Source organism: Pristiophorus japonicus, chromosome 9, assembly GCF_044704955.1.
Source record: "Pristiophorus japonicus isolate sPriJap1 chromosome 9, sPriJap1.hap1, whole genome shotgun sequence".
Classification (NCBI taxonomy): Eukaryota; Metazoa; Chordata; class Chondrichthyes; family Pristiophoridae; genus Pristiophorus; species Pristiophorus japonicus.
Window position 1 is genome coordinate 10413239 of NC_091985.1, and position 27262 is coordinate 10440500.

Genomic DNA, 27262 nt, shown 5'->3' on the forward strand with positions numbered 1-27262 from the left:
GAGTGGATTGTGGGTAGAGGGTGTGGCCTGGAGGCAGTGAGCGGCACGCGGCCTGTAGTCTGCAGAGCCTGTGCTTGAGATAGGTAGGTGCTCAGTACTGCCCCTCCGACAGTGCAGCACTCCCTCGGTACTGTCCCCCCGACAGTGCGGCGCTCCCTCAGTACTGCCCCTCCGACAGTGCAGCGTCCCTCAGTACTGTCCCCCCCGACAGTGCAGCACTCCCTCAGTACTGTCCCTCCGACAGTGCGGCGCTCCCTCGGTACTGTCCCTCCGACAGTGCAGCACTCCCTCAGTACTGCCCCTCCGACAGTGCGGCGCTCCCTCAGTACTGCCCCCCCGACAGTGCGGCGCTCCCTCAGTACTGCCCCCCCGACAGTGCAGTGCTCCCTCAGTACTGCCCCTCCGACAGTGCAGCATTCCCTCGGTACTGTCCCTCTGACAGTGCGGCATTCCCTCAGTACTGTCTCTCCGACAGTGCAGCGCTCCCTCAGTACTGCCCCTCCGACAGTGCGGCGCTCCCTCAGTACTGCCCCTCCGACAGTGCGGCGCTCCCTCGGTACTGCCCCTCCGACAGTGCGTCACTCCCTCAGTACTGTCCCTCCGACAGTGCGGCGCTCCCTCAGTACTGCCCCCCCGACAGTGCAGTGCTCCCTCAGTACTGCCCCTCCGACAGTGCGGCATTCCCTCAGTACTGCCCCTCCGACAGTGCAGCATTCCCTCGGTACTGTCCCTCCGACAGTGCGGCACTCCCTCAGTACTCCAATCACGGTGCCAGAGCCTGGATTATGTGCTCAAATCTGAACCCACAACCTTCTGACTTATTAAATTAAAAGTAATAATGCTGCAAAGGATGAGATAGGAGATCTATAACTGCAAATCTTTTCACTTGCATCGAGGAAGGGTGTGCAAGTGGCCAAGGGCCATGTGTGGGAAAGATTAGGACACTCCAACGTAGTGATCATCTTCAAAATAGTGCCATATGGATCTTTTCCGTCCACCTGAGAGGGCAGACGGAACCTCGGTTTAACGTCTCATCTTTAAGTCCATGTTGTTTAATATTATTGCAGTGTATTTTTGTTAAGTGGGTCTGTATACACCACTGAAATGTATGTGTGCTCACTTTCTATGTCCTGTAGGTTGAAAACCTCCGAGATCGATGTTGGATCTGAATGCTCCCGGGGCATTGTGAAACAAGACTCTGTTCCGCTTGCCAGACGCGGCAGTGAGGGACCTGGACTCTGGGTGCAGGGGAAAATGCTGCCCCTCGGTTGGACTCTCCTGACCGCAGCGAGCAGCCGCTTTCACGCGCGGAGCTGCCTTGCAAAGTTGCCGCTGCATTGCTTCGGGAGATGTTTTTTTCGGCAGCTGGCCGGGCACTGGGTGCGCTGCCCGCCCCACGCCCACCGCAGCCCTGCTCCGGGGCCGGCTCGTGCCTTCAGCGCCGGGGTGCTGGAGGGGCTGTTCGTACGCAGCTCTCTGCAGGGTTACCTGAGCGGGCTGGAGCGAGAGTACGCGGAGTCTGTGGAGAGGCTTGACTCCTGCCAGGGTTCCCCGGAGGAAGAGGAGGAGGAACGGGCGAGGGCGTTGCGGAGGAGAGTGACTGAGCTGGCACCGGTGGTGACAGAACTTCAGCAACTGCGGCTCAAGGTGCAGGAGCTGCAGGACATTGAGAGCTTGCTGAAAGGTGAGGGACACGCTTGGTTCAGGGGTGACGCACTACAGTATTCGGATCAGACCGAGTGATGCGCACTCACAATTCTACCTGTGCTCACGGCTTGTGAAGGAAAGAAAGACTTGCATTCATATAGCACTTTTCACGACCACCGCTTTGCAGCCAATGAAGTACTTTTAGACTGCAGTCACTGTTGTAACATGGGAAACGCAGCAGCCTATTTGTGCACAGCAAGCTCCCACAGACAGCGATGTGATAATGACCCAGATAATTTGCTTTAGTGACGTTGGTTGAAATATTGGCCAGGTCACCGGGGAAAACTCCCCTGCTCCTCTTCGAAATAGTGACCGTGGGATCTTTTAGGTCCGCCCGAGAGGGCAGACGGGGCCTCGGTTTAATGTCTCATTCGAAAGACGGCACCTCCGACAGCGCAGCGCTCCCTCAGAGCTGTGCTGGCAGTGTCAGCCTGGATTACCCACAGCCTTCTGACTCAGAGGCGAGAGTGCTACCCACTGAGCCACAGCTTAATGAACGGGTGGAATAGGAATGGGAAAGGTTGATTAAGTCACCGTAATGCGGGGGGAAAGCTGTAGGTTTGTTCTGCATGAACAACCTTCCTGATCCTTCTCCACCTTGTGATTCAGTTTTCCCGAGGCCCCTGTGAATTATCCACTTGGTGCTGTTCAGTTTATGTTGTTCTGTGCTTAACTCACGGTGTGCTGCGAGATCCGAATGACAGAAGTACCGAGCTGTTTCCGTGTTACATTGGCTCTCGGTTAAACAACGCCTCAATTTCAAAATTCTCATCCATGATTTCAAATCACTCCATGGCTTCGCCCCTCCCTATCTCTGTAATCTCCTCCAGCCCCACAACCCCCCGAGATGTCTACGCTCCTATAATTCTGTCCTCTTGCGCATCCCTGATTATAATCACTCCCCCATTGGTGGCCGTGCCTTCTGTTGCCTAGGCCCCAAGCTCTGGAACTCCCAGCCTAAACCTCTCTGCCTCTCTACACCTCTTTCCTCCTTCAAGACGCTCCTTCAAACATACCTCTTTGACCAAGCTTTTGGTCACCTGCCCTAATTTCTATTTGTGTGGCTCGGTGCCAAATTGTTTTATCTCAAATTACTCCTGTGAAGCGCCTTGGGACGTTTCAATACGTTAAAGGCGCTATATAAATACAAGTTGTTGTTGTTGCAGATGAGGATGCCGACTTGAAGGGACTTGCTGAAAGTGAAGAAAGTTCTTGCCAGGAGGCCATCCGAGCTCTAAAGTCCAAGGTAATAACCAATCCCTGAACGTGTGAGACTGCCAGAGAAGTGGGCACTAGGGAATGGGAGAAGGATATTTGGTTTGTCAACCCTGTCACTGCCGACACTCCATTGCACCAAAATTTCTCATTGCAAGACGGGATAGGCAATAAGGAACATTAGGAGCAGGAGGAGGCCATTCCGCACAGGGTGGATGATGGTTTCAGCGGCAGATGAGCTAAGGCTGGGGCGGGGACAGGCCATGTTATGGAGATTGAAGTAGGTGGTCTCGGTAATGGAGAGGCTATGGGGTCGGAAGCTCAGCTCGGGGTCAAAGGGCAGGAATTGTCCTCCATCAGTAAGATGTATTGGGTCACACGCAATGTCAATAGGGTCCGTGACACACTCAACAAGCCCATTGACGGAGGTTGTGGGAATCCATTGGTGTCAGGAATCTGGACCTGATCACCGACCCCGTGCCACGGACAAATATGGGTCACTGCACAACCGCATCACAACTTCGTACTGTGCAGGAGTTTATTTATTTATAGATACTTGGGAGTATAGCCATTACAGAGACATGGCTGAAAGAGGGGCAGGTTTGGCAGCTCAATATTCCTGGTTACAGGATTTTTAGACAAGACAGAGAGGGGGGTAAAAAGGGGGGTGGGGAGGGTCACGGTATTGATTAAAGAACCTATTACAGCTGTGAAGAGGTGTCGAGGAAATATTTAGCTTAAATTAACTCAGGCGGAGACTTTCAGAATTGCACTTCGAGAGAAAGAATTTACTTTAAAAAGCGAGATATCTCGGAGAGCCTGCTTGGACCGTACCAAGGCAAAACTCTCCTGTACAAGCAAATTGTCCCTATCTTTATACAGAAATTGAATACAGAAATATAAAAGGAATCTTATTCATTAGTCCCGCGAGTACAAAGGTCGTCTCGGGAGGTACACACACTATCTGTCCTTGCATAGTTTCTCCCTGTTCACAGTCTGATAACAGGAGACTCCCTTTTAATACCAGATGGTCATTTAATTGCATCTCTAAGTTTCAAGGCTAAAAAGCGTGGCTATTTTTCTAGTCCTATTATTTCTTTAAGCATAGCAAAAACAGAATTTAACCCTTCCCTTTTCCATAAGCCATAGATTCATAGATTCTTTCTTCCACAAGAGGGATGATATGTTGGAGGGATCGTCACATGAGGCCATATGGGTCGAATTGAAAAATAAAAAAGAGGCGATCACACTGCTGGGCGTGTATATAGATCCCCAAACAGTGGGCGGGAGATAGAAGAGCAAATATGTCGGCACATTTCTGTGAAGTCCAATAACTATAGGGCAGTAATAGAAGGGGATTTCAACTATCCTAATATTGATTGGGACAAATATAGTGTGAAGGGTATAGAGGGTGCGGAATTCTTAAAATGCATTCAAGAGAACCTTTTTAGTCAGTATGTGACAAGCCCAATATGGGAGGGGTTGGTTTTGGATTTAGTTTTGGGGAATGAAGCTGGGCAAGTTGAAGGGGTATCAGTGGGAGAGCACTTGGGTGCTAGTGACCATAGTCAGATTCAAGGTAGTTATGGATAAGGACAAGGATAAACCAGGAATAAAAGTTCAAAATTGGGAAAAAGCTTACTTTGCTGAGTTGAGAAGTGATTTGGTCACAGTGGACTGGAAACAGCTACTTGTAGGTAAATCAGTGTCGGAACAGTGGGAGGCATTCAACGAGGGGACCTGGAGGGATGAGGCCAAACTTGTGCCCTTAAAGTAAAAGGCTGGGAATAATAATTCTCGCGACCCCTTGATGTCTATGGACTTACAAGGGAGGATAAAGGTAAAAAAGGGAAGCGTATGTCATATACTGACGGCTAAATACTGTAGAATCTCTGAAGGAATATAGAAAGTTCAGAGGTAAAATTAAAAAGGATATTAGGAATGCGAAGAGAATATGAGAAATTCTTGGCAAGTAAACTTAAGGAAAGCTCAAAGATGTTCGATAAATCTATTAAGAGGATAACTAAAGAAAGGGTAGGGCCTATTAGAGACCATGAGGTTAATCTCTGTGTGGAAGAAGTTGGTAAGGTTCTAAATGAATACTTTTCATCTGTTTTCACAAAGGAAAGAGGCAATGCAGATAGAAACATAGAAAATAGGTGCAGGAGTAGGCCATTCGGCCCTTCGAGCCAGCACCGCCTTTCAATGAGTTCATGGCTGAACATGCAACTTCAGTACCTCATTCCTGCTTTCTCGCCATACCCCTTGATCCCCCTAGTAGTAAGGACTATATCTAACTCCTTTTTGAATATATTTAGTGAATTGGCCTCAACAACTTCCTGTGGTAGAGAATTCCACAGGTTCACCACTCTCTGGGTGAAGAAGTTTCTCCTCATCTCGGTCCTAAATGGCTTTCCTCTTATCCTTAGACTGTGACCCCTGTTTCTGGACTTCCCCAAAATTGGGAACATTCTTCCTGCATCTAACCTGTCTAAATCCGTCAGAATTTTAAACGTTTCTATGAGATCCCCTCTCATTCTTCTGAACTCCAGTGAATACAAGCCCAGTTGATCCAGTCTGTCTTGATATGTCAGTCCCGCCATCCCGGGAATCAGTCTGGTGAACCTTCGCTGCACTCCCTCAATAGCAAGAATGTCCTTCCTCAAGTTAGGAGACCAAAACTGTACACAATACACCAGGTGTGGCCTCACTAAGGCCCTGTACAACTGCTAGAGAGGAGGAGTATGATATTCTGGATGAAATAAATATAGAGAGAGAGGAAGTATCAAGGAGTTTAGCAGCTTTGAAAGTAGATAAGTCCCCAGGCCCAGATGAAATGCATCCCAGGCTGTTGAGCGAAGCAAAAGAGGAAATAGTAGAGGCCTTGACCATCATTTTCCAGTCCTCTTTGGATTTCGGCATGGTGCCGGAGGACTGCTAATGTGGTACCCTTGTTTAGGAAGGGACAAAGGGATAGGCCAAGTGATTACAGGCCTGTCAGCCTAACCTCAGTGGTGGGAAAATTATTGGAAAATATCCTGAAGGACAGGATAAATCTACATTTAGAAAGGCAAGGATTAATCAGGGACAGGCAGCATGGATTTGTTAAGGTAAGATCGTGTTTGACTAACCTGATTGACCCTCCTGGTTACCTCCTCGAAATATTCAATGAGGGTAGTGCGTACGATGTAATGTATATGGACTTTAGCAAAGCTTTTGATAAGGTTCCATGTGGCGAGACTGGTCACGAAGGTAAAAGCTCATGGGATCAAGGGCAAAGTGGCAAGTTGGATCCAAAATTGGCTTGGAGGTAGGAAACAAAGGGTAATGTTGATGGATGTTTTTGTGACTGGGGTTCCGCAGGGCTCAGTACTGGGTCCCTTGCTTTTTGTGGTATACATCAATGATCGATCTAGATTTGAATATAGGGAGTATGATTAAGAAGTTTGCAGATTACACTAAAATTGGCCTGTATGGTTGATAATGAAGAGAAAAGTCATAGACTGCAGGAGGATATCAATCTACTGGTCAGGTGGGCAGAACAGTGGCAAATGGAATTTAATTCAGAGAAGTGTGAGGTAATGCACTTGGGGAGAGCTAATAAGGAAGGCCACTTAAGAAGTGTAGATGAACAAAGGCACCTTGCAGTGCTTGTCCACAGGTCCCTGAAAGTAGCAAGCCAGGTGGATAAGGTGGTTAAGAAGGCATACGAAATGCTTGCCTTTATTGGCCTAGGCATAGAATACAAGAGTAGGGAGGTTATGCTTAAATTGTATAATACTCTGGTTAGGCCACAGCTGGAGTACTGCCTACAGTTCTGGTTGCCGTTCTATAGTAAGGACATAATTGCACGAGAGAGGGTGCAGAGGAGATTTACGAGGATGCTGCGTGGAATGGAGAATCTTAGCGAGGAGGACAGATTGGATAGGCTGGGTTTGTTCTCCTTGGAACAGAGGAGGCTGAGAGGAGACCTCATTGAGGTGTATAAAATTTTGAGAGGCTTGAATATAGTGGATAGCAGGGGCCTATTTCCCTTGGTGGAAGGGTCAATTATGAGGGGGCATAGCTTTTAAGTGGTTGGTGGAAGGTTCAGAGATGATTTGAGGGGAGGTTTCTTCACGCAGAGGGTTGTGGGGGTCTGGAACTCACTGCCTGGAAGGGTGGTGGATGCAGAAACCCTCACCACATTTTAAAAGATGCTTGGATGGGCACTTGAAGTGCTGTAACCTGCAGGGTTACGGACCTAGAGCTGGTAATTGGGATTAGACTGGATATCCCTTTGTTGGCTGGTGCAGATACGATGGTAATTACCTCAGGGAATCGAATACGGCCAGGGTGATCGCCTGGACTAGTTTTGATCACCTGGATGGGTCGGAGAGGAATTTTCCCAGATTTCTTTTCTCCCAATTGGTCTGGGTTTTTATCTTTTTTTGCCTCCCAGGAGATCCCATGGCTCCAGTTGGGGTGGAGTGTAGAATGTTTTGATGTAAGGTGTATCGCAGGTGTGTGGGGGGGCAGACTGGTTGGGCCTGATGCTCTTTACCTGTCCGCCGTTGTTCATTGTTCATCGGTTTATATGTAACCTTCAGGGCTGCTGACCGAGGGCCGTGCGGCTCTTTGTCGGCCGGCTCGGACACGATGGGCCGAAATGGCCTCCTTCTGCGCTGTAACTTTCTATGTTTCTATTAGTTCACGGGATGTTGACGTTGCTGGTAAGGCCAGCATTTATTGCCCAGACCTAATTGCAATTGTGAAGGTGGTGGTGAGCCACCTAGGCTATTTCAGAGGGTCCGTTAAGAGTCATTACTGTGGGTCTGGAGTCACCTATAGGCCCCGTAAGGGCAGCAGATTTCCTTCCCTAAAAGACATTAGTGAACTAGATGGGTTTTTACAACAATCCGGTCGTCTCATGGACACCATTACTGATACTGGGATGTCTCAATGTGAGACTGTGGACTGTTTCAAGCATTTTGTCAATCAGTGCTCCCCAACATCATTCCCTGGAGGAATAGCTAAGAGTGATACCGCACGGAGGAGGCCATTCAGCCCATCGTGCCTGTTCCGCTCTCTGAAAGAGCTGTCCAATTAGTCCCACTCTCCCTGCTCTTTCCCCACAGCCCTGCAAATTTTTCCTTAAGTATTTATCCAGTTCCCTTTTGAAAGTTACTATTGAATCTGCTTCCACCGCCCTTTCAGGCAGTGCATCATAACAACTCATGGCATTAAACACAACTTCTCCTCCTCTCCCTCTGGTTATTGAGCCTCCTGCCACTGGAAATGCTTTCTCCTCATCAAAACCCTTCATCATTTTGCGCACCCTGATTAAATCTTCCCCCTTAATCTACTCTGCTCTAAGGAGCACAATGCCAGCTTCTCCAGTCCCCCATCCCTGGCACCATTCGCGCCAACGGATCTCGAAATGGCTGTTGCGCACAGCAAGGTCCCAGCAGCCGCAAACGGAAATGAATGCGTTTTGGGTGGTGTTGGTCGAGGGATCAATGCTCGACCGGAGACCGGCAGAACTCTCTGCTCTTGCGCGGAACAGATCCGCGGGACCTGCCTGCCTGCGGGTTTAACAAATTTCTGGACTGAAGAACGGCACTTCCGATTGTGCAAGACTCTTCGATGCTGCACGGAGCTCTCTGTCTGCTCGGGGCCCGAACCCATGCCTTCTGAGCCCGCGGCAAGAGTGCTGCCGACTGGGCCGAGGTAAAGCTATGGGGGAACATAAGAACATAAGAAATAGGAGTAGGCCATAAGGCCCCTCGAGCCTGCTCCACCATTCAATATGATCATGGCTGATCTGATCATGGACTCAGTTCCACTTCCCCGCCCGCTCCCCATAACCCCTTATCCCCTTATCGTTTATGAAACTGTCTATTTCTGTCTTAAATTTATTTAATGTCCCAGCTTCCACAGCTCTCTGAGGCAGCGAAATCCACAGATTCACAACCCTCGGAAATTTCTCCTCATCTCAGTTCTAAATGGGCGGCCCCTTATCCTAAGATCATGCCCTCTAGTTCTAGTCTCCCCCACCAGCCCCCCCCCCCCCCCCCCCCTCATAATCTTATATATTTCTATAAGATCACCTCTCTTCTGAATTCCAAGGGACAAGCGAGGGCGTTACCTCGGCAGAAGGACTTAGCGTGGGAGAGTGTGCGACGAGTCTTCATCTCAGCACAGTGAGGCTGGGAAAAGGAGAAAGAAGGGCGGCGTATTTGGACATAGGACCGAGAAGAAAGTTCAGACGGGGGGGGAGAGAGAGAGAGAGAGTATGGAAGCCCAAGAGGTCTGGTCCACCAGCGGACGACCCAGATCTCCAGCTTCCAGTGATGTGGTTTTGAAATTTGTTACTCTTTGCACCCATTTCAGATTATTTCACTCCTGATCCCTTCGGAAGAAGCGGACAATAATGACCTGATCCTGGAGTTGACAGCGGGAGTAGGGGGGCAGGAGTCCATGCTATTCACGGCGGAGATGTTCACGATGTACCAGAACTATGCAGCCTATAAGCACTGGCACTTCGAAGTACTGGAGTACCGTCACAGTGAATTGGGTAGGCACGCTTGGTTCATAATGCACGTCGAGCTTCGTACCCCTCCATGACCATCACCCCCTCCTGATCTCCGCAACCACCTCCGACCCCATGACCCTTTGAGATCTCTGTGTTCCTTCAATTCTGGCCTCTTGAACATCGCCTTTTGGTGACCGTGCCTTCATCTGCCTCAGCCCTAAGCTCTGGAATTCCCTTCCTCAATCTCTCCGCCTCTCTCTCCTCCTTTAAGTCATTCCTTAAAACCTACCTCTTTGACCGAGCTTTTAGTCACCTGTCCTAATATCTCCTTATGTTGCTCGGTGACAAATTTTGTTGGATAAGGTTCCTGGAAAGCAGCCTTGATATGTTTTACCGTGTTAACACGCTATATAAATGCAGTTTGTTGTTGTAAGCTTTTCTTCAGTCGATTAATAAGCGATAGACATCAGGGATGATCTAGAGGCCAGAATTAGAGGAGCGCAGAGATCGCGGAGGGTTGTCGGGATGGAGGAGGTTTCAGAGACAGTGAGGGGGCGAGGCCATGGAGGGATTTGAAAACAAAGATAGAATTTTGCAGTTGGCGGAACGGGAGCCAGTGTTTTTACAGTTCCTTTAATTCCTGGTATTAAAGGTGGGCTTCCTCTCCACAGGAGGTCTGCGCCATGCTGCAGCCAGTGTGAGTGGCCGGGAGGCCTACAAGCACATGAAGTACGAGGGGGGAGTGCACCGAGTGCAACGGGTTCCAAAAACCGAAAAACAAGGCAGGACTCACACCAGCACCATGACTGTGGCCATATTACCGCAGCCCACTGAGGTACCGCAATCCTTCTCACCCTCTTCCATCCCGGCCGCTTGCTGTGCATATGCTAAATCCTTGACTTGCGTTAATGTAAGGGATGTCTGTACCAGGGAATAGCAAACACCCATCAAACACTCCTAGGGCAGGTACAGCATGGGTTAGATACAGAGTAAAGCTCCCTCTACACTGTTCCATCAAACACCCTCAGGGAAGGTACAGCACAGGTTAGATATAGAGTAAAGCTCTCTCTACACTGTCCCATCAAACACCCCCAGGGCAGGTACAACATGGGTTAGATACAGAGTAAAGCTCCCTCTACACTGTCCCATCAAACACTCCCAGGGAAGGTACAGCACAGGTTAGATACAGAGTAAAGCTCCCTCTACACTGTCCCATCAAACACTCCCAGGGAAGGTACAGCAAGGGTTAGATACAGAGTAAAGCTCCCTCTACACTGTCCCATCAAACACTCCCAGGGAAGGTACAGCAAGGGTTAGATACAGAGTACAGCTCCCTCTACACTGTCCCATCAAACGCTCCTAGGGCAGGTACAGATGGGTTAGATACAGAGTGAAGCTCCATCTACACTGTCCCATCAAACACTCCCAGGGAAGGTACAGCAAGGGTTAGATACAGAGTACAGCTCCCTCTACACTGTCCCATCAAACACTCCCAGGGAAGGTACAGCAAGGGTTAGATACAGAGTAAAGCTCCCTCTACATTGTCCCATCAAACACAGTGGAAATATGGAACATCCTCCCCAAGAAGATCCAGTCGTGTAGTGGTTATGTTACTGGTCTAGTGATCCAGAGAATGTGAGTTCCAATCCCAGTTTGAAAATTGGAATTCAGTTTTAAAAATCTAGATATATCAGTAAAAGTGTGCTAAATCCCAAACTCGTTCACTAAAGTCCTTTTGGAAACTTGCCATCCTTCCACTGCCTGCGCTTGGCCTCTTCATGCTCTTTGTGTTGAGACTCGGAAGAGCTCAACGCCCTCCCGGATGTACTTTCTCCACCTCCGGGCGGTCTGCGGCCAGGGTCTCCCAGGTATCAGTGGTGATGTCGCACTTTACCAGGGAGGCTTTGAGGGTGTCCTTATAATGTTTCTGCTGTCTTCCTTTGGTTTGTTTGCCATGAAGGAGCTCCGCATAAAGCATTTGCTTAGGGAGTCTCGTGTCAGGCATACGTACTATGTGGCCTGCCCAGCGAAGCTGATCGAGTGTGATCAGTGCTTCAATACTGGGGATGTTGGCCTGAGTGAGAACACTGATGTTGGTGCGCCTGTCCTCCCAGGAGATTTGCAGGATCTTGCGGAGACATCGTTGGTGATATATCTCCAGCGACTTGAGGTGCCTTCTATACATCGTCCATGCCTCTGATCCTCAGCCACTCATTTGTATCACCACCACCTCGGGGTAAATGTTGCCTTGCCTAGAGGTAGGTTTTAAGGAGCGTCGTAAAGGAAGAGAGAGAGAGAGAGAGAGTCGTAGAGGTTAGAGGAATTAATTGCTGAACTTGGGGCCCATTGGCGGCCAATGGAGGAATATAGGAAGTCGGGCATGCGTAAGAGGCCAGAATTGAATATTCTGTGACCGATGGACGCTGACCCATGGGTTCCGTAGTTTGATTAAACACCGTTGCCTTCATATTTCCTCCGATTAGATTGACATCACGATCAACCCCAAAGATCTGCGGATAGAAACTAAACGCGCGAGTGGGGCTGGGGGTCAGCACGTGAACACAACAGACAGTGCTGTCCGCATCCTCCACATCCCAACAGGTAACGGCGCTCCCTCGCTCTCAAGCCTCGTGCGGTCCGTCAACTTCACTCGCAGTCACTGCAAGATCGTTGCTGACACGGAGGGCAAGAAATATTAAAGCTGGTGTTTCTATTACGCCCTTTTCTCGGGGTTTGTGGGGGAGGTGGTGGTGGTGGCGTGGGGTGCATGGATTTTATGCCCACGTGGATGGGAGGTCGCCGGGTGGGGGTGAGGGTGAGGGGTCATTGGGGATGGAGGGGTGAGGGGTCGCCGGGGGTGGGGGAGGGTGAGGGGTCGCCGAGGGTGGGGGGGTTGAGGGCTCGCCGAGGATGGTGGGGGAGTGAGGTCATCGGAGGTAAGGGGTCACCTGGAGGGGGTTGAGGGGTCACCTGGGGGGGGGGGTTGAGGAGTCGCCTGCGGGAAGGGCGTGGGGGTCGCTTGCGGGGGGGGTGGTGGGGTGGGAGATGAAGGGGTCGCTGGGGGAGGGGGGGAAGGTCGCTGGAAGAGGGAATATCAATGGGAAGGTAATGGAACTCATTCCAGGGGTGAATTCTCTGCCGCATTTCCTACATTAAAATAGTGACTACACGTTAAATGTATTTAATTGGGTGCAAAGCACGTTGGGACGTCCCCGAGGCTGGGAAAGCCGCTATATAAATGCAGATTCTTTCGTTTAATAAGTGGTGAATTGTGACGTTCGGCAGGTGTGGTGGCCGAGTGCCAGCAGGAAAGGTCACAGCTGAAGAACCGAGAGAAGACGATGCAGATGTTGCGAGCCAAGCTGTACAGCAGGAAGCTCGAGGAACAGACCAGCAAACGTCACAGTGCCCGGAAGATTCAGGTACCCTGTCCCTTACTTTACGATCTCTACGGGTTCTCCTCCTGTCTCTCCTGGCTCAGGTTCCGCAGCGACCTGCTACCTCGCCCAATAGGCCCACCCGCTTTGTGTGTGAGCCCGGCTGATTGACCATGGGAGGAATCGCGGGCGAGCCCCCAATCCTGCACCCGTGGTGTATGTTGTGTGTCACTTGAGAGGCAAGACACATTTTAAATGCTCGGATCCCAGGAAATATAATTGCAATCTCTTTGCCTTCCTGAAGGTGGAGCTGCTGAGGGCAGAGAGCTCCAGTTGGCCAACAGCACCCCGCCAGGAACACAGTGGGACTGCAGCCGGGCCTGTATTATTGTTAGCCACATGATCGGCACGGATCAATCTTCACCCTTCCCTTATTCACTGTAAGGCCCTTGCTTAGAATGTAGAGCACAGAAACGGGCCATTCAGCCCAACAGATCCATGCCTGCGTATAGGCTCCACATGAGAACAGTATGGTAGCATAGTGGTTATGTTACTAGACTAGTATTGGACTGTTCAGCCACCTAAGAACTCATTTTAAGGGTGGAAGCAAGTCTGCCTCGATTCCGAGGGACTGCCTATGATGATGAGTAATCCAGAGGCCTGGACTAATGATCCAGAGACACGAGTTCAAATCCCACCACGGCAGCCGGGCAGTTTAAATTCAGTTAATTAAATACATCCAGAATATAAGAGTTAATATCAGGAATGGTGAGCAGATTATCGTTAAAAACCTACCTGGTTCACTAATGCTCTTTAGGGAAGGAAATCTGCCGCCCTTACCCGGTCTGGCCTATATGTGACTCCAGACCCACAGCAAAGTGGTTAACTCTTAATTGTCCTCTGAAATGGCCATTCATTGTACCAAACCACTATGACAAAGTCACTGTGGGAATACCATCACCACACGGACTGCAGCGGTTCAAGAAGGCAGCTCACCACCACCTTCTCGAGGGCAATTAGGAATGGGCAATAACTGCCGGCCTTGCCAGCAATGCCCACATCCTGTGAATGAATAAAAAAATAGCCTCCTCCCATGCCTGCTTCATCTCGTGCTATCAGCTGAGGGAGTGCTGCACTGTCGGAGGTGCCGTCTTTCAGCTGAGACATTAAACCGAGGCCCCGTCTGCCCCCTCAGGTGGACCTAAAAGATCCCATGGCACTATTTTGAAGAAAAGCAGGGGAGTTATCCCCGGTGTCCTGGCCAATATTTATTCCTCAATCAACATAATGACCAGATAATCTGTATTTGTTATCACGTTGCTGTTTGTGGGAGCTTGCTGTGTGCAAGTTGGCTGCCGCGTTTCCTACAACAGTGACCACAATCCAAAAGTACTTAGTTGGCTGTAAAACGCTTTGAGATTTCCAGTGGCCGTGAAAGACGCTATATAAATGCAAGTCTTTTTTTTTTTTGGAATTCCCTATTGGATTTATTAGTGACTACCTTATATTGGTCAGGTGGGCACAAAAGTGTCAAATGCAAATGCAACTCAATCCAAAGAAGTGTGAGGTAATGGTTTTATGCCTCTCCCAGGAGATCGCATGGATGGGGTGGAGAGTATATGTTGTGATACACAAAGTATTGCAATTGTGTGGGACAGACTCAATGGAGCAGAGGGTCCATCATTGTTTGTATGCATTTGGGGAGGGCTAACAAGGCAAGGGAATACAGAATAAATGGTAGGATACTGAGATGTGCAGAGGAACAGAGGGACCTTGGCAGGTATGTCCACAGATCCCTGAAGGTAGTAGAACAGGTAGATGAGGTGCACGTTCCCCCTGGTGCAGCTCTGATCTTCGTTCCCTGAAGTACATAGAAAATAGGTGCAGGAGTAGGCCATTCGACCCTTCGAGCCTGCACCACCATTCAATATGATCCTGGCTGATCATTCACCTCAGTACCCTTTTCCCGCATTCTCTCCATACCCCTTGATCCCTTTAGCCGTAAGGTCCATATCTAACTCCCTCTTGAATATATCCAATGAACTGGCATCAACAACTCTCTGCAGCAGGGAAATCCACAGGTTAACAACTCTCTGAGTGAAGAAGTTTCTCCTCATCTCAGTCCTAAATGGCTTACCCCTTATCCTAAGACTGTGTCCCCTGGTTCTGGACTTCCCCAACATCGGGAACATTCTTCCCACATCTAACCTGTCCCGTCCCGTCAGAATCTTATACGTTTCTATGAGATCCCCTCTCATCCTTTTAAACTCCAATGTATAAAGGCCCAGTTGATCCAGTCTCTCCTCATATGTCAGTCCAGCCATCCCTGGAAACAGTCTGGTGAACCTTCGCTGCACTCCCTCAATAGCAAGAATGCCCTTCCTCAGATTAGGAGACCAAAACTGAACACAATATTCCAGGTGAGGCCTCACCAAGGCCCTGTACAACTGCAGTAAGACCTCCCTGCTCCTATACTCAAATCCCCTAGCTATGAAGGCCAACATGCCATTAGCCTTCTTCACCGCCTGCTGTACCTGCATGTCAACTTTCAATGACTGATGAACCATGACACCCAGGTCTCGTTGTACCTCCCCTTTTCCGAATCTGCCACCATTCAGATAATATTCTGCCTTCGTGTTTTTTGCCACCAAAGTGGATAACCTCACATTTATCCACATTATACTGCATCTGCCATGCATTTGCCCAATCACCTAACCTGTCCAAATCACCCTACATCCTCTTAGCTTCCTCCTCACAGCCACCCAGTTTAGTGTCATCTGCAAACTTGGAGATATTGCACTCAATTCCTGCATCCAAATCATTAATGTATATTGCAAAGAGCTGGGGTCCCAGCACTGAGCCCTGCGGCACTCCACTAGTCACTGCCTCTCATTCCGCAAAGGACCCGTTTATCCCGACTCTCTGCTTCCTGTCTGCCAACCAATTCTCTATCCACATCAGTACATTACCCCCAATACCATGTGCTTTGATTTTGCACACCAATCTCTTATGTGGGACCTTGTCAAAGGCCTTTTGAAAGTCCAAATATACCACATCCACTGATTCTCCCTTGTCCACTCTACTAGTTACATTCTCAAAAAATTCTAGAAGATTTGTCAAGCATGATTTCCCTTTCACAAATCCATGCTGACTTGGACCGATCCTGTCACTGCTTTCCAAATGCGCTGCTATTTCATCCTTAATAATTGATTCCAACATTTTCCCCACTACTGATGTCAGGCTAACTGGTCTATAATTTCCTGTTTTCTCTCTCCCTCCTTTTTTAAAAAGTGGTGTTACATTAGCTACCCTCCAGTCCATAGGAACTGATCCAGAGTCGATAGACTGTTGGAAAATGATCACCAATGCATCCACTATTTCTAGGGCCACCTCCTTAAGTACTCTGGGATGCAGACAATCAGGCCCCGGGGATTTGTTGGCCTTCAATCCCATCCATTTCCCCAACACAATTGCCCGCCTAATAAGGATATTCTTCAGTTCCTCCTTCTCACTCGACCCTTGGCTCCCGAGTACATCCGGAAGGTCATTTGTGTCTTCCTTTGTGAAGACAGAACCAAAGTATTTGTTCAGTTGGTCTGCCATTTCTTTGTTCCCCATTATAAATTCACCTGAGTCCGACTGCAAGGGACCTACGTTTGTCTTCACTAATCTTTTTCTCTTCACCTATCTATAGAAGTTTTTGCAGTCAGTTTCTATGTTCCCGGCAAGCTTCCTCTCTATTTCCCCCCTCCTAAATAAACCCTTTGTCCTCCTCTGCTGAATTCTAAATTTCTCCCTGTCCTCAGGTTTGCTGCTTTTTCTGGCCAATTTATATGCCTCTTCCTTGGATCTAACACTATCCTTAATTTCCCTTGTTTTCCACGGTTGAGCCACCTTTCCTGTCTTATTTTTACTCCAGACAGGGATGTACAACTGTTGAAGTTCATCCATGTGATCTATAAATGTTTGCCATTGCCGATCCACCGTCAGCCCTTTAAGTATCATTTGCCAGTCTGTTCTAGCCAATTCACGCCTCATGCCGTTGAAGTTAGCTTTCCTTACGTTTAGGACCCTAGTTTCTGAATTAACTGTGTCACTCTCCATCTTAATAAAGAATTCTACCATATTATGGTGACTCTTCCCCAAGGAGCCTCGCACAACAAGATAGCTAATTAGTCCCTTCTCATTACACATCACCCAGTCTAGGATGGCCAGCTCTCTAGTTGGTTCCTCGACACATTGGTCAAGAAAACCATCCCTAATACATTCCAGGAAATCCTCCTCTACCCCATTGCTACCAGTTTGGTTAGCCCAATCTATATGTAAATTAAAGTCGCCCATGATAACTGCTGTACCTTTGTTGCACACATCCCTTATTTCTTGTTTGATGCTGTCGCCAACCTCACTACTACTGTTTGGTGGTCTGTACACAACTCCCACCAGCGTTTTCTGCCCTTTGGTATTCCGCAGCTCCACCCATACCGATTCCACATCATCCAAGCCAATGTCCTTCCTTACTATTGCATTAATTTCATCTTTAACCAGCAATGCCACCCCGCCTCCTTTTCCTTTCTGTCTATCCTTCCTAAATGTTGAATACACCTGGATGTTGAGTTCCCAGCCTTGGTCACCCTGGAGCCATGTCTCTGTGATGCCAATTACATCATATCCATTAACTGCTATCTGCGCAGTTAATTCGTCCACCTTATTCCGAATACTCCTCGCATTGAGGCACAGAGCCTTCAGGCTTGTCTTTTTAACACACCTTGCCCCTTTAGAATTTTGCTGCAATGTGGCCCTTTTTTTTTTGCCTTGGGATTCCCTGCCCTCCACTTTTACTATTCTCCTTTCTATCTTTTGCCTCTGTCTCCCTTTTATATCCCTCTGCCTCCCTGCATAGGTTCCCATCCCCCTGCCATATTAGTTTAACTCCTCCCCAACAGCACTAGCAAACACTTCCCCTAGGACATTGGTTCCGGTGCTGCCCAGGTGCAGACTGTACAGTTTGTACTGGTCCCACCTCCCCCAGAACCGGTTCCAATGCCCCAGGAATTTGAATCCCTCCCTTCTGCACCACTGCTCAAGCCACATATTCATCTGAGCTATCCTGCGATTCCTACTCTGACTAGCACGGGGCACTGGTAGCAATCCTGAGATTACTACTTTTGAGGTCCTACTTTTTAATTTAGCTCCTCGCTCCCTAAATTCATCTTGTAGGACCTCATCCCGTTTTTTACCTATATCATTGATACCTATGTGCACCACGACAACTGGCTGTTCACCCTCCCTTTTCAGAATGTCCTGCACCCGCTCCGAGACATCCTTGACCCTTGCACCAGGGAGGCAACATACCATCCTGGAGTCTCGGTTGCGGCCGCAGAAACGCCTATCTATTCCCCTTACAGTTGAATCCCCTATCACTTTCGCTCCCCCACTCTTTTTCCTGCCCTCCTGTGCAGCAGAGCCAGCCACGGTGCCATGAACTTGCCTGCTGCTGCCCTCCCATGATGAGTCATCCTCCTCAACAGTACCCAAGGCGGTGTATCTGTTTTGCAGGGGGATGACCGCAGGGGACCCCTGCACTACCTTCCTTGCACTGCGCTTCCTGTTGGTCACCCGTTTACTATCTGGCTGTGTATCCTTTACCTGCGGTGAGACCACCTCGCTAAACGCGCTATTCACGTCATTCTCAGCATCGTGGATGCTCCAGAGTGAATTCACCCGCAGCTCCAATTCCGCAACGCGGTCTGTCAGGATCTGCAGGCGGATACACTTCCCGCACACGTAGTCGTCAGGGACACCGGAAGCATCTCTGAGTTCCCACATAGTACAGGAGGAGCATAACACGTGTCCGAGCTCTCCTGCCATGACTTAACCCTTAGATAAACTTAACTTGGCAACAACAATGATAAATGTTACTTACTGATAAAGAAAAGAGAACGAAAAACTACTTACCAATCACTTACCCCCTTGGCTGTGACGTCACCTTTCGTTTTCTTTCTACTTTTTTGCCTCCCTGCTGCAGCTGCATCGGCTGGGCCTTTATAGGCCTCCGACGTTCCCCGGACTCACACCTCAGCGACCACGAACTCCCGCTGCATCGGCTGGGCCTTTATAGGCCTCCGACATTCCCCGGACACTCACCTCAGCGACCACGAACTCCCGCTGCATCGGCTGGGCCTTTATAGGCCTCCGACGTTCCCTGGACACTCACCTCAGCGACCACGAACTCCCGCTGCATTGGCTGGGCCTTTATAGGCCTCCGACGTTCCCCGGACTCGTGCCTCAGCGACCAAGGGGCGCAGACTTAAACGAATATGGCTGACAACTGGTTTCACCATTCACCGTCAGATCTGGTTGGACCACATAAAGGACTATCGGGTCCTGCTCTCGTCTGCCAAAACTGCTCACTATTCCAGAATGTAAAGATAAACCCCAGCTACTAATCGCCACTGCTAAACATCCTTTTAAACCCCTCTCCCTCGTCTCCACCGTCCCCTCTGACAATATGTGTGAGGAGCTCAAGGACTTTGTGTCTCAGATTGAGACCATCCGTTCGCCCGCCTCTGCCTCTTCCCTTCCCACCCCTAGCCCACCGGGCCAAACGTCCTCTAAGGGTCCCCCTTGACCTAGCCCTGACCTCACCTCTTTCTCCAGTTTCTCTCTGATCTTCTGTCATGACCTTTCTAAGTCATCCTGTCCATGAGACGCACTTCCTGCTCCCTTGACCCTATTCCCACCAAACTGCTGACCACCCAACTTCCTTTTCTGTCTCCCATGTTAGCCGACATTGCAAACAGTTCTCCTTGGGTACTGTCACCCCTCAAATCTGCCGTCTCCTCAAAAAACCAACTTCCCTTTCCTCTCAAGTCCTTCAACGTGTTTTCGCCTCCCAAATCCGTGTCTATCTTTCCCGCAATTCCATGTTTGAATCCCTCCAATCCGGTTTCCGCCCCTGCCACTGTACAGAAATTGCTCTCATCAGCGTCACAAATGGCATCCTTTCTGACTGTGATAAAGGCAATCTATCCCTCCTCGTATTTCTTGACCTATCTGCACCCTTTGACACGGTTGACCACTCCATCCTTCTCCAACGCCTCTCCTCCGTTGTCCAGCTGGGTGAGTCTGCACTCTTATCTGAGTGGTTCCATTCTTATCTGACTAATCATAGCCAGAAAATCACTTGGACTGGGGTCAGGCACTTCGGCTGGGGGAGGGATGTACTTGGACTGGGGTAAAGTACTTTGGCTGACCCTTGCTGTCTTCTGGGGAGCTCTGTCCTCTGTCGCTTCAGGAAGTCAAAGTGGATCGAGTTACAATTTGCAAAGTCAGTGAGACCTTGGGATGGGCGGTTCCAGTGACAATTCCTGTGAAACTTCAGGGTGTGGCTTATCCTCCAAGGGGACCAATCATGGATTGAGAACTGGTTGTCAGACAGGAAGCAAAGAGTAGGAGTAAATGGGGACTTTTCAGAATGGCAGGCAGTGACTAGTGGGGTACCGCAAGGTTCTGTGCTGGGGCCCCAGCTGTTTACATTGTACATTAATGATTTAGACGAGGGGATTAAATGTAGTATCTCCAAATTTGCGGATGACACTAAGTTGGGTGGCAGTGTGAGCTGCAAGGAGGATTCTATTAGGCTGCAGAGCGACTTGGATAGGTTAGGTGAGTGGGCAAATGCATGGCAGATGAAGTATAATGTGGATAAATGTGAGGTTATCCACTTTGGTGGTAAAAACAGAGAGACAGACTATTATCTGAATGGTGACAGATTAGGAAAAGGGCAGGTGCAAAGAGACCTGGGTGTCATGGTACATCAGTCATTGAAGGTTGGCATGCAGGTACAGCAGGCGGTTAAGAAAGCAAATGGCATGTTGGCCTTCATAGCGAGGGGATTTGAGTACAAGGGCAGGGAGGTGTTGCTACAATTGTACAGGTCCTTGGTGAGGCTACACCTGGAGTATTGTGTACAGTTTTGGTCTCCTAACCTGAGGAAGGACATTCTTGCTATTGAGGGAGTGCAGCGAAGGTTCACCAGACTGATTCCCGGGATGGCGGGACTGACCTATCAAGAAAGACTGGATCAACTGGGCTTGTATTCACTGGAGTTCAGAAGAATGAGAGGGGACCTCATAGAAACGTTTAAAATTCTGATGGGTTTAGACAGGTTAGATGCAGGAAGAATGTTCCCAATGTTGGGGAAGTCCAGAACCAGGGGACACAGTCTAAGGATAAGGGGGAAGCCATTTAGGACCGAGATGAGGAGGAATTTCTTCACCCAGAGAGTGGTGAACCTGTGGAATTCTCTACCACAGAAAGTTGTTGAGGCCAATTCACTAAATATATTCAAAAAGGAGTTCGATGAAGTCCTTACTACTAGGGGGATCAAGGGGTATGGTGAGAAAGCAGGAATGGGGTACTGAAGTTGCATGTTCAGCCATGAACTCATTGAATGGCGGTGCAGGCTAGAAGGGCCGAATGGCCTACTCCTGCACCTATTTTCTATGTTTCTACAAAGGGTGGAGCATGGCGGCCATTTTTGCAGTACAAATAAGCACGTTCTTTCTATAGCGCCTTTCTCAGGACGTCCCAAAGTGCGTTACAACCAATGAAATACGTTTGAAGTGTAGTCACTGTTGTAAGATAGTGGACTATGTCACACCCAAGAATACAGAGAATGGTAACTAGTTATTTGAGTTACCCTGCTGAGTGTTTCCAGTATTTTCTGTGTTTATTTCAGATTTCCACATGGAGTTCGGTGGCAGATCAGCCATGATCTCATTGAATGGCAGAGCAGGAGCGAGAGGCTGAATGACATCCTCCTGTTCCTATGTTCCAGCACCTGCTGTATTTTGCCTTTGTTTATATGACCAGATCATCTGTTTCAGAGTTCAGCATAGAAGGCCATCATTTGGACCATCCTGCCTGTGTCTGTGCCGGCTCTTTGTGCACTTGGATAGCCCTTTCAGTGTTCAGTTCCAATCGCAACCCCTCAGATAATGGAGCAGTCCATGCCCATATGCAGCAAGACCTGGACAACATTCAGGCTTGGGCTGATAAGTGGCAAATAATATTCGCGCCACACAAGTGCCAGGCAATGACTATTTCCAACAAGCGAGAGTGTAACCATATTCAATGGCATTACCATCGCAGAATCTCCCGCCATCAACATCCTGGGGGTCACCAGTGACCAGAAAATTAACTGGACCAGCTACATAAATACTGTGGTCACACGAGCAGGTCAGAAGCTGGGTATTCTGCAGTGAGTGACTCGCCTCCTGACTCCCCAAAGCCTTACCACCATCTACAAGGCACAAGTCAGGAGTGTAATGGAACACTCTCCACTTGCCTGGATGAGTGCATCTCCAACAACACTCAAAAAATCGACACCATCCAGGACAAAGCAGCCCACTTGATCGGCACCCCATCCACCGCCTTCGACATTCACTCCCTCCACCACCGGCGCACCGTGGCTCCAGTGTGTACCATACACAAGATGCACTGCAACAACTCACCAAGGCTTCAGCAGCACCTCCCAAACCCACGACCTCTACCGCCTGGAAGGACAAGGGCAGCAGGTGCATGGGAACACCATCACCTCTTAAGTTCCCCTCCAAATTACACACCATCCTGACTTAGAAATATATCGCCGTTCCTTCATCGCTGGGTCAAAACCCTGGAACTTCCCCCCCCCCCCCTCGCCTCTTAACAGCACTGTGGGAGTACCTTCACCACACGGACTGCAGCGGTTCAAGAAGGCGGCTCACCACCACCTTCTCAAGGCCAATTAGGGATGGGCAATAAATGCCGGCCTTTCCAGGGATGCCCCCATCCCAGGAATGATTTTTTTTTTAATTAGTCCCATTCCCTTACTCTTTTCCCAAATATTTCCATAGATATATATACAACTCCATATGCAATTCCCTTTTGAAAGTTACTATTGAATCTGCTTCCACCGCCCTTTCAGGCAGTGCAGTCCAGATCATAACAGCTTGCTGCATTAAAAAAATTCTTCTCATCTCCCCTCTTGTTCTGATAAAACCAAAACACTGCGAAAGCTGGAAATCTGAAAAAACAGAAATCCTCAGCAGGTCAGGCAGCATCTGTGGAGGGAGGAACGGAGTTAACAGCGCCAGGGCAAAGGTTGTATATGAGTGTGGGGTGGACAGGCACAGGCACGATAGGTCAAATGGCCTCCTACGCTGTACAATCCTGTGATGCCATAGGTACTAGTATCCTTCTCATTGTCACCACCTTTTGCCTTGCAGTATTGTTACTTTTGTCATTCCCCCTTCTATCTGTGACATTTCCCTTTTGTTCTTCCCCTGCACCCTTTTCCCTTGCTTATCACGAACAGCTTCCAGCTTGGATGCAAAGTCTTCGACCTGCAATGTTAACTCTGTCTCTTTGTCCATAGAAGCTGCCTGACCAGCTATGTTGGTTGAGGGATAAATATTGGCCCCAGGACACCTGGCATAACTCCCCTGCTCTTCTTCAAATCGTGGCTGTGGGATCGTTTACGTCCACCTGAGAGGGCAGACGGGGCCTCGGTTGAATGCCTCATCCGGAAGAAGGCACCTCTGACAGTGCAGTGCTCCCTCAGTACTGCACTGGGGGCGTGCGCGAGTCTCTAGAGTGGGACTTGAACCCACAACCTTCTGACCCAGGGACGATAGTGCTACCCACTGAGCCACGGCTGACACCTTGTTAGAGTCCAGATTTGTAACACTGGGGTGAAGACCTGGTGCTTACTGAGCTGTCGCAGGTGGTTGGAGCAGTTTGAGGTGAAAATTAGTTTGCATTAGAGGTCCTGTGACACAATATTACAATGTAAACATAGGGACAAGAGGAGGCCATTCGGCCCCTCAAGCCTGTTCCGCCATTCAATTAGATCATGGCTGATCTGTATCGTAATTCCATCTACCCGCCTTGCTTCTGTAATGCTTAATATCCATACCTAACAACAATCTCTCAATCTCATTTGTGAAATTTTCAATTCACCCCCAGTCTCGATAGCTTTGTGGGGGAGAGAGTTCCAGATTTTCACGACCCTTTGTGTGAAGAAGTGCTTCCTGACATCACTCCTGAACGGCCTGGCTCTAATTTTAAGGTTATGGCTGCCCCATCATAGAATCATAGAACAGTACAGTACAGAAGGAGGCCATTCGGCCCATCGAGTTTGCACCGCCTCTTTCGAAGAACAATCTAGTCAGTCCCACTCCCCCCGCTCTTTCCCCATATCCTAGCAATGTTTTCTCCTTCGAGTATTTATCCAATTCCCTTTTGAAGGCTAGTATTGAATCTGTATCCAGCACCCTATCGGGCAGTGAATTCCAAATCTAACCACTCGTTGGGTAAAAATATTTTCCCTCATGTCGCCTCTGGTTCTTTTGCCGGTCACCTTAAATCTGTGCCCTCTGCTTATCGACCCGTCAGCCATTGGAAACAATTTCTCTTTATTTACTCTGTCTTAACCCTTCATGATTTAGAACACTTCTAACAAATCTCCTCTCGGCCTTCTCTGCTCTAAGGAGAGTAACCCCAGCTTTTCCAGTCTATACACGTAACTGTATGCCTTCATCCCTGGAACCATTCTAGTAAATCTCTCTGCACCCTCTCCAAAGCCCTCCGCCCTTGCTAAAGTACGGTGTCATTGGACACAATACACCAGTTGGGGCCGGACCAGTGTTTTACACAGGGTTAGCAGGACTTACCGGCTTTTGTATTCTGTCTCTATCTATAAAGCACCGGAGGAAATAGTTTCTCTCTAACTACTCTATAAAATCCTTTAATCATCTTAAACACCTCAATTCGATCACTCCTTGAGCAACATTCCCCCCGAGGCAGCGCGGACACTGACCAGCTATTCCGGGGGATAAGACACGCGCAGGCGCAGGCGCAGGCGCGTGGCAAATTTAAAGGGACCACGCACCAAACATAAACATTAGCGGGAACATTGCCTTTAAGTCCAGGTTGTTTGCCATTAATAAATCCCGCTGACTTCATTAGGGAGAAATGTTTGCACCCAGAGGGTGGTGGGGATCTGGAACTCACTGCCTGAAAGGGTGGTAGAGGCAGGAATCCTCACCACATTTTTTAAAAATACTTGGATGTGCACTTAAAATGCTGTAGCCTACGGACCCAGAGCTGGAAAGTGGGGTTAGGCTGGATAGCTCTTTGTCGGCCGGCGAGGACACGATGGGCCGAAATGGCCTCCTTCTGCGCTGTATAAACATCTCTGTTTAGGACAAAACGGAACATTTCAGGAGTTGCAAGTTATCCACCAACTTTTCTTTTACCAGATTGGGACCAAGGGAAGGTCGGAGAAAATCCGGACGTACAATTTTCCGCAGGACAGGATTACGGATCATCGGATCGGCAAATCGCTTTACGAGCTGAGGAGCTTCATGCTGGGGGAGGAGCTGCTGGACGAGATGGTTGAGGAGCTGAAGGGCCTGGCGGACGCTGAATCCCTCCTGGAGTTACTGGAGCAAAGCACAAACGGACAGCAGGATGAGCGACGGCATCAGTGACCACTGCACAAGGGACCGTTCCCAACCTCAATAAAAACATATTCCTTGCACTTCCATCCTGGGCCATTTTGAATTCCACTCCGCCCCCTTGCCTCAGCTCATGTACTGCTGAAACCCTCATCCCGTGGGTTTGTCACCTCCAGACCCCACTATTCCAACGCTCTCCTGGCCTGGCCTTCCTGCCTCCGTAAACTTCAGCTCATCCAAAACTTGGCAGCCCGTGACCTAACTCGCACCAAGTCCTATTCACCCATCGCCCCTGTGCTCGCTGACTGACATTGAACATAGAAACATAGAAAATAGGTGCAGGAGTAGGCCATTCGGCCCTTCGAGCCTGCACCGCCATTCAATAAGATCATGGCTGATCATTCATCTCAGTACCCCTTTCCTTTTTTCTCTCCATACCCCTTGATCCCTTTAGCCGTAAGGGCCATATCTCACTCCGTCTTGAATATATCCCACGAACTGGCATCAACAACTCTCTGTGGCAGGGAATTCCACAGGTTAACAACTCTCTGAGTGAAGAAGTTTCTCCTCATCTCAGTCCGAAATGGCTTCCCCCTCATCCTTAGACTATGTCCCCTGGTTCTGGACTTCCCCAACATCGGGAACATTCTTCCTGCATCTAACCTGTCCAGTCCCGTCAGAATTTTGTGTGTTTCTATGAGATTCCCTCTCATCCTTAACTCCAGTGAATAAAGGCCCAGTCTATCCAGTCTCTCCTCATATGACAGTCCAGCCATTCCGGGAATCAGTCTGGTGAACCTTTGCTGCACTCCCTTAATAGTAAGAATGTCTTTCCTCAGATTAGGAGACCAAAACTGAACACAATATTCCAGGTGAGGCCTCACCAAGGCCCTGTACAACTGCAGCAAGACCTCCCTGCTCCTATACTCAAACCCCTAGCTATGAAGGCCAACATACCATTTGCCTTCTTCACCGCCTGCTGTACCTGCAAGCCAACTTTCAATGACTGATGTATCATGACACCCAGGTCTCGTTGCACCTCCCCTTTTCTTAATCTGCCGCCATTCAGCTAATATTCTGCCATCGTGTTTTTGCCCCCCAAAGTGGATAACCTCACATTTATCCACATTATACTGCATCTGCCATGTGTTTGCCCACTCACCTAACCTGTCCAAGTCACCCTGAAGCCTCTTGGCATCATCCTCACAGCTCACACCACCACCCAGTTTCGTGTCATCTGCAAACTTGGAGATATTGCACTCAATTGCTTCATCTAAATCATTAATGTATATTGTAAATAGCTGGGGTCCCAGCACTGAGCCCTGCGGCACCTCACTAGTCACTGCCTGCCATTCTGAAAAGAACCTGTTTATCCCGACTCGCTGCTTCCTGTCTGCCAACCAATTCTCTATCCACGTCCATACATTACCCCCAATACCATGTGCCTTAATTTTGCACACCAATCTCTTGTGTGGGACCTTGTCAAAAGCATTTTGAAAGTCCAAATACACCACATCCACTGGTTCTCCCTTGTCCACTCTACTAGTTACATTCTCAAAAAATTCCAGAAGATTTGTCAAGCATGATTTCCCTTTCATAAATCCATGCTGACTTGGACCGATCCTGTCACTGCTTTCCAAATGCACTATTATTTCATCTTTAATAATTGATTCCAACATTTTCCCCACTACTGATGTCAGTCTAACCAGTCTATAATTACCCGTTTTCTCTCTCCCTCCTTTTTTTAAAAAGTGGTGTTACATTAGCTACCCTCCAATCCATAGAAACTGATCCAGAGTCAATAGGCTGTTGGAAAATAATCACCAATGCATCCACTATTTCTAAGGCCACTTCCTTAAGTACTCTGGGATGCAGACTATCAGACTCCTGGGATTTATCAGCCTTCAATCTCATCAATTTCCCTAATTGGCTCCTGGTTAAGCGACACC

General features: G+C 49.0%; 1 protein-coding gene across 3 annotated transcripts; it reads left to right on the forward strand.

Annotated features, from left to right (window-relative positions):
• On the forward strand, nucleotides 1-25616 carry mtrf1l (mitochondrial translational release factor 1-like). 3 transcript variants are annotated; one of them, XR_011594891.1, is made up of 9 exons: nucleotides 1-83; nucleotides 1137-1684; nucleotides 2874-2953; nucleotides 9295-9478; nucleotides 10108-10271; nucleotides 11920-12037; nucleotides 12722-12858; nucleotides 18839-19932; nucleotides 25116-25185. XR_011594891.1 is itself a non-coding variant. In XM_070888634.1 (8 exons), exons 2-8 carry the CDS (start codon nucleotides 1255-1257, stop codon nucleotides 25344-25346), a joined length of 1344 nt encoding a protein of 447 aa, XP_070744735.1. In that variant the 5' UTR covers nucleotides 1-83; nucleotides 1137-1254; the 3' UTR covers nucleotides 25347-25616. The 3 variants fall into 3 exon arrangements, 2 of the variants coding, with proteins under 2 accessions (XP_070744735.1, XP_070744736.1); XM_070888634.1 differs by lacking the exon at nucleotides 18839-19932 and having other exon boundaries at nucleotides 25116-25616; XM_070888635.1 differs by lacking the exons at nucleotides 10108-10271; nucleotides 11920-12037; nucleotides 18839-19932 and having other exon boundaries at nucleotides 25116-25616.
• Nucleotides 25617-27262: the final 1646 nt, after the last annotated feature.

Excerpts from the sequence above, each read along its gene's own strand:
- mtrf1l (XM_070888634.1), top strand. The coding sequence starts at position 1,255 with ATGCTGCCCCTCGGTTGGACTCTCCTGACCGCAGCGAGCAGCCGCTTT. Across the intron at positions 12,038-12,721 it reads CATCCTCCACATCCCAACAG|GTGTGGTGGCCGAGTGCCAG; the intron begins GTAACGGCGCTC and ends GACGTTCGGCAG. Across the intron at positions 12,859-25,115 it reads ACAGTGCCCGGAAGATTCAG|ATTGGGACCAAGGGAAGGTC; the intron begins GTACCCTGTCCC and ends TTCTTTTACCAG.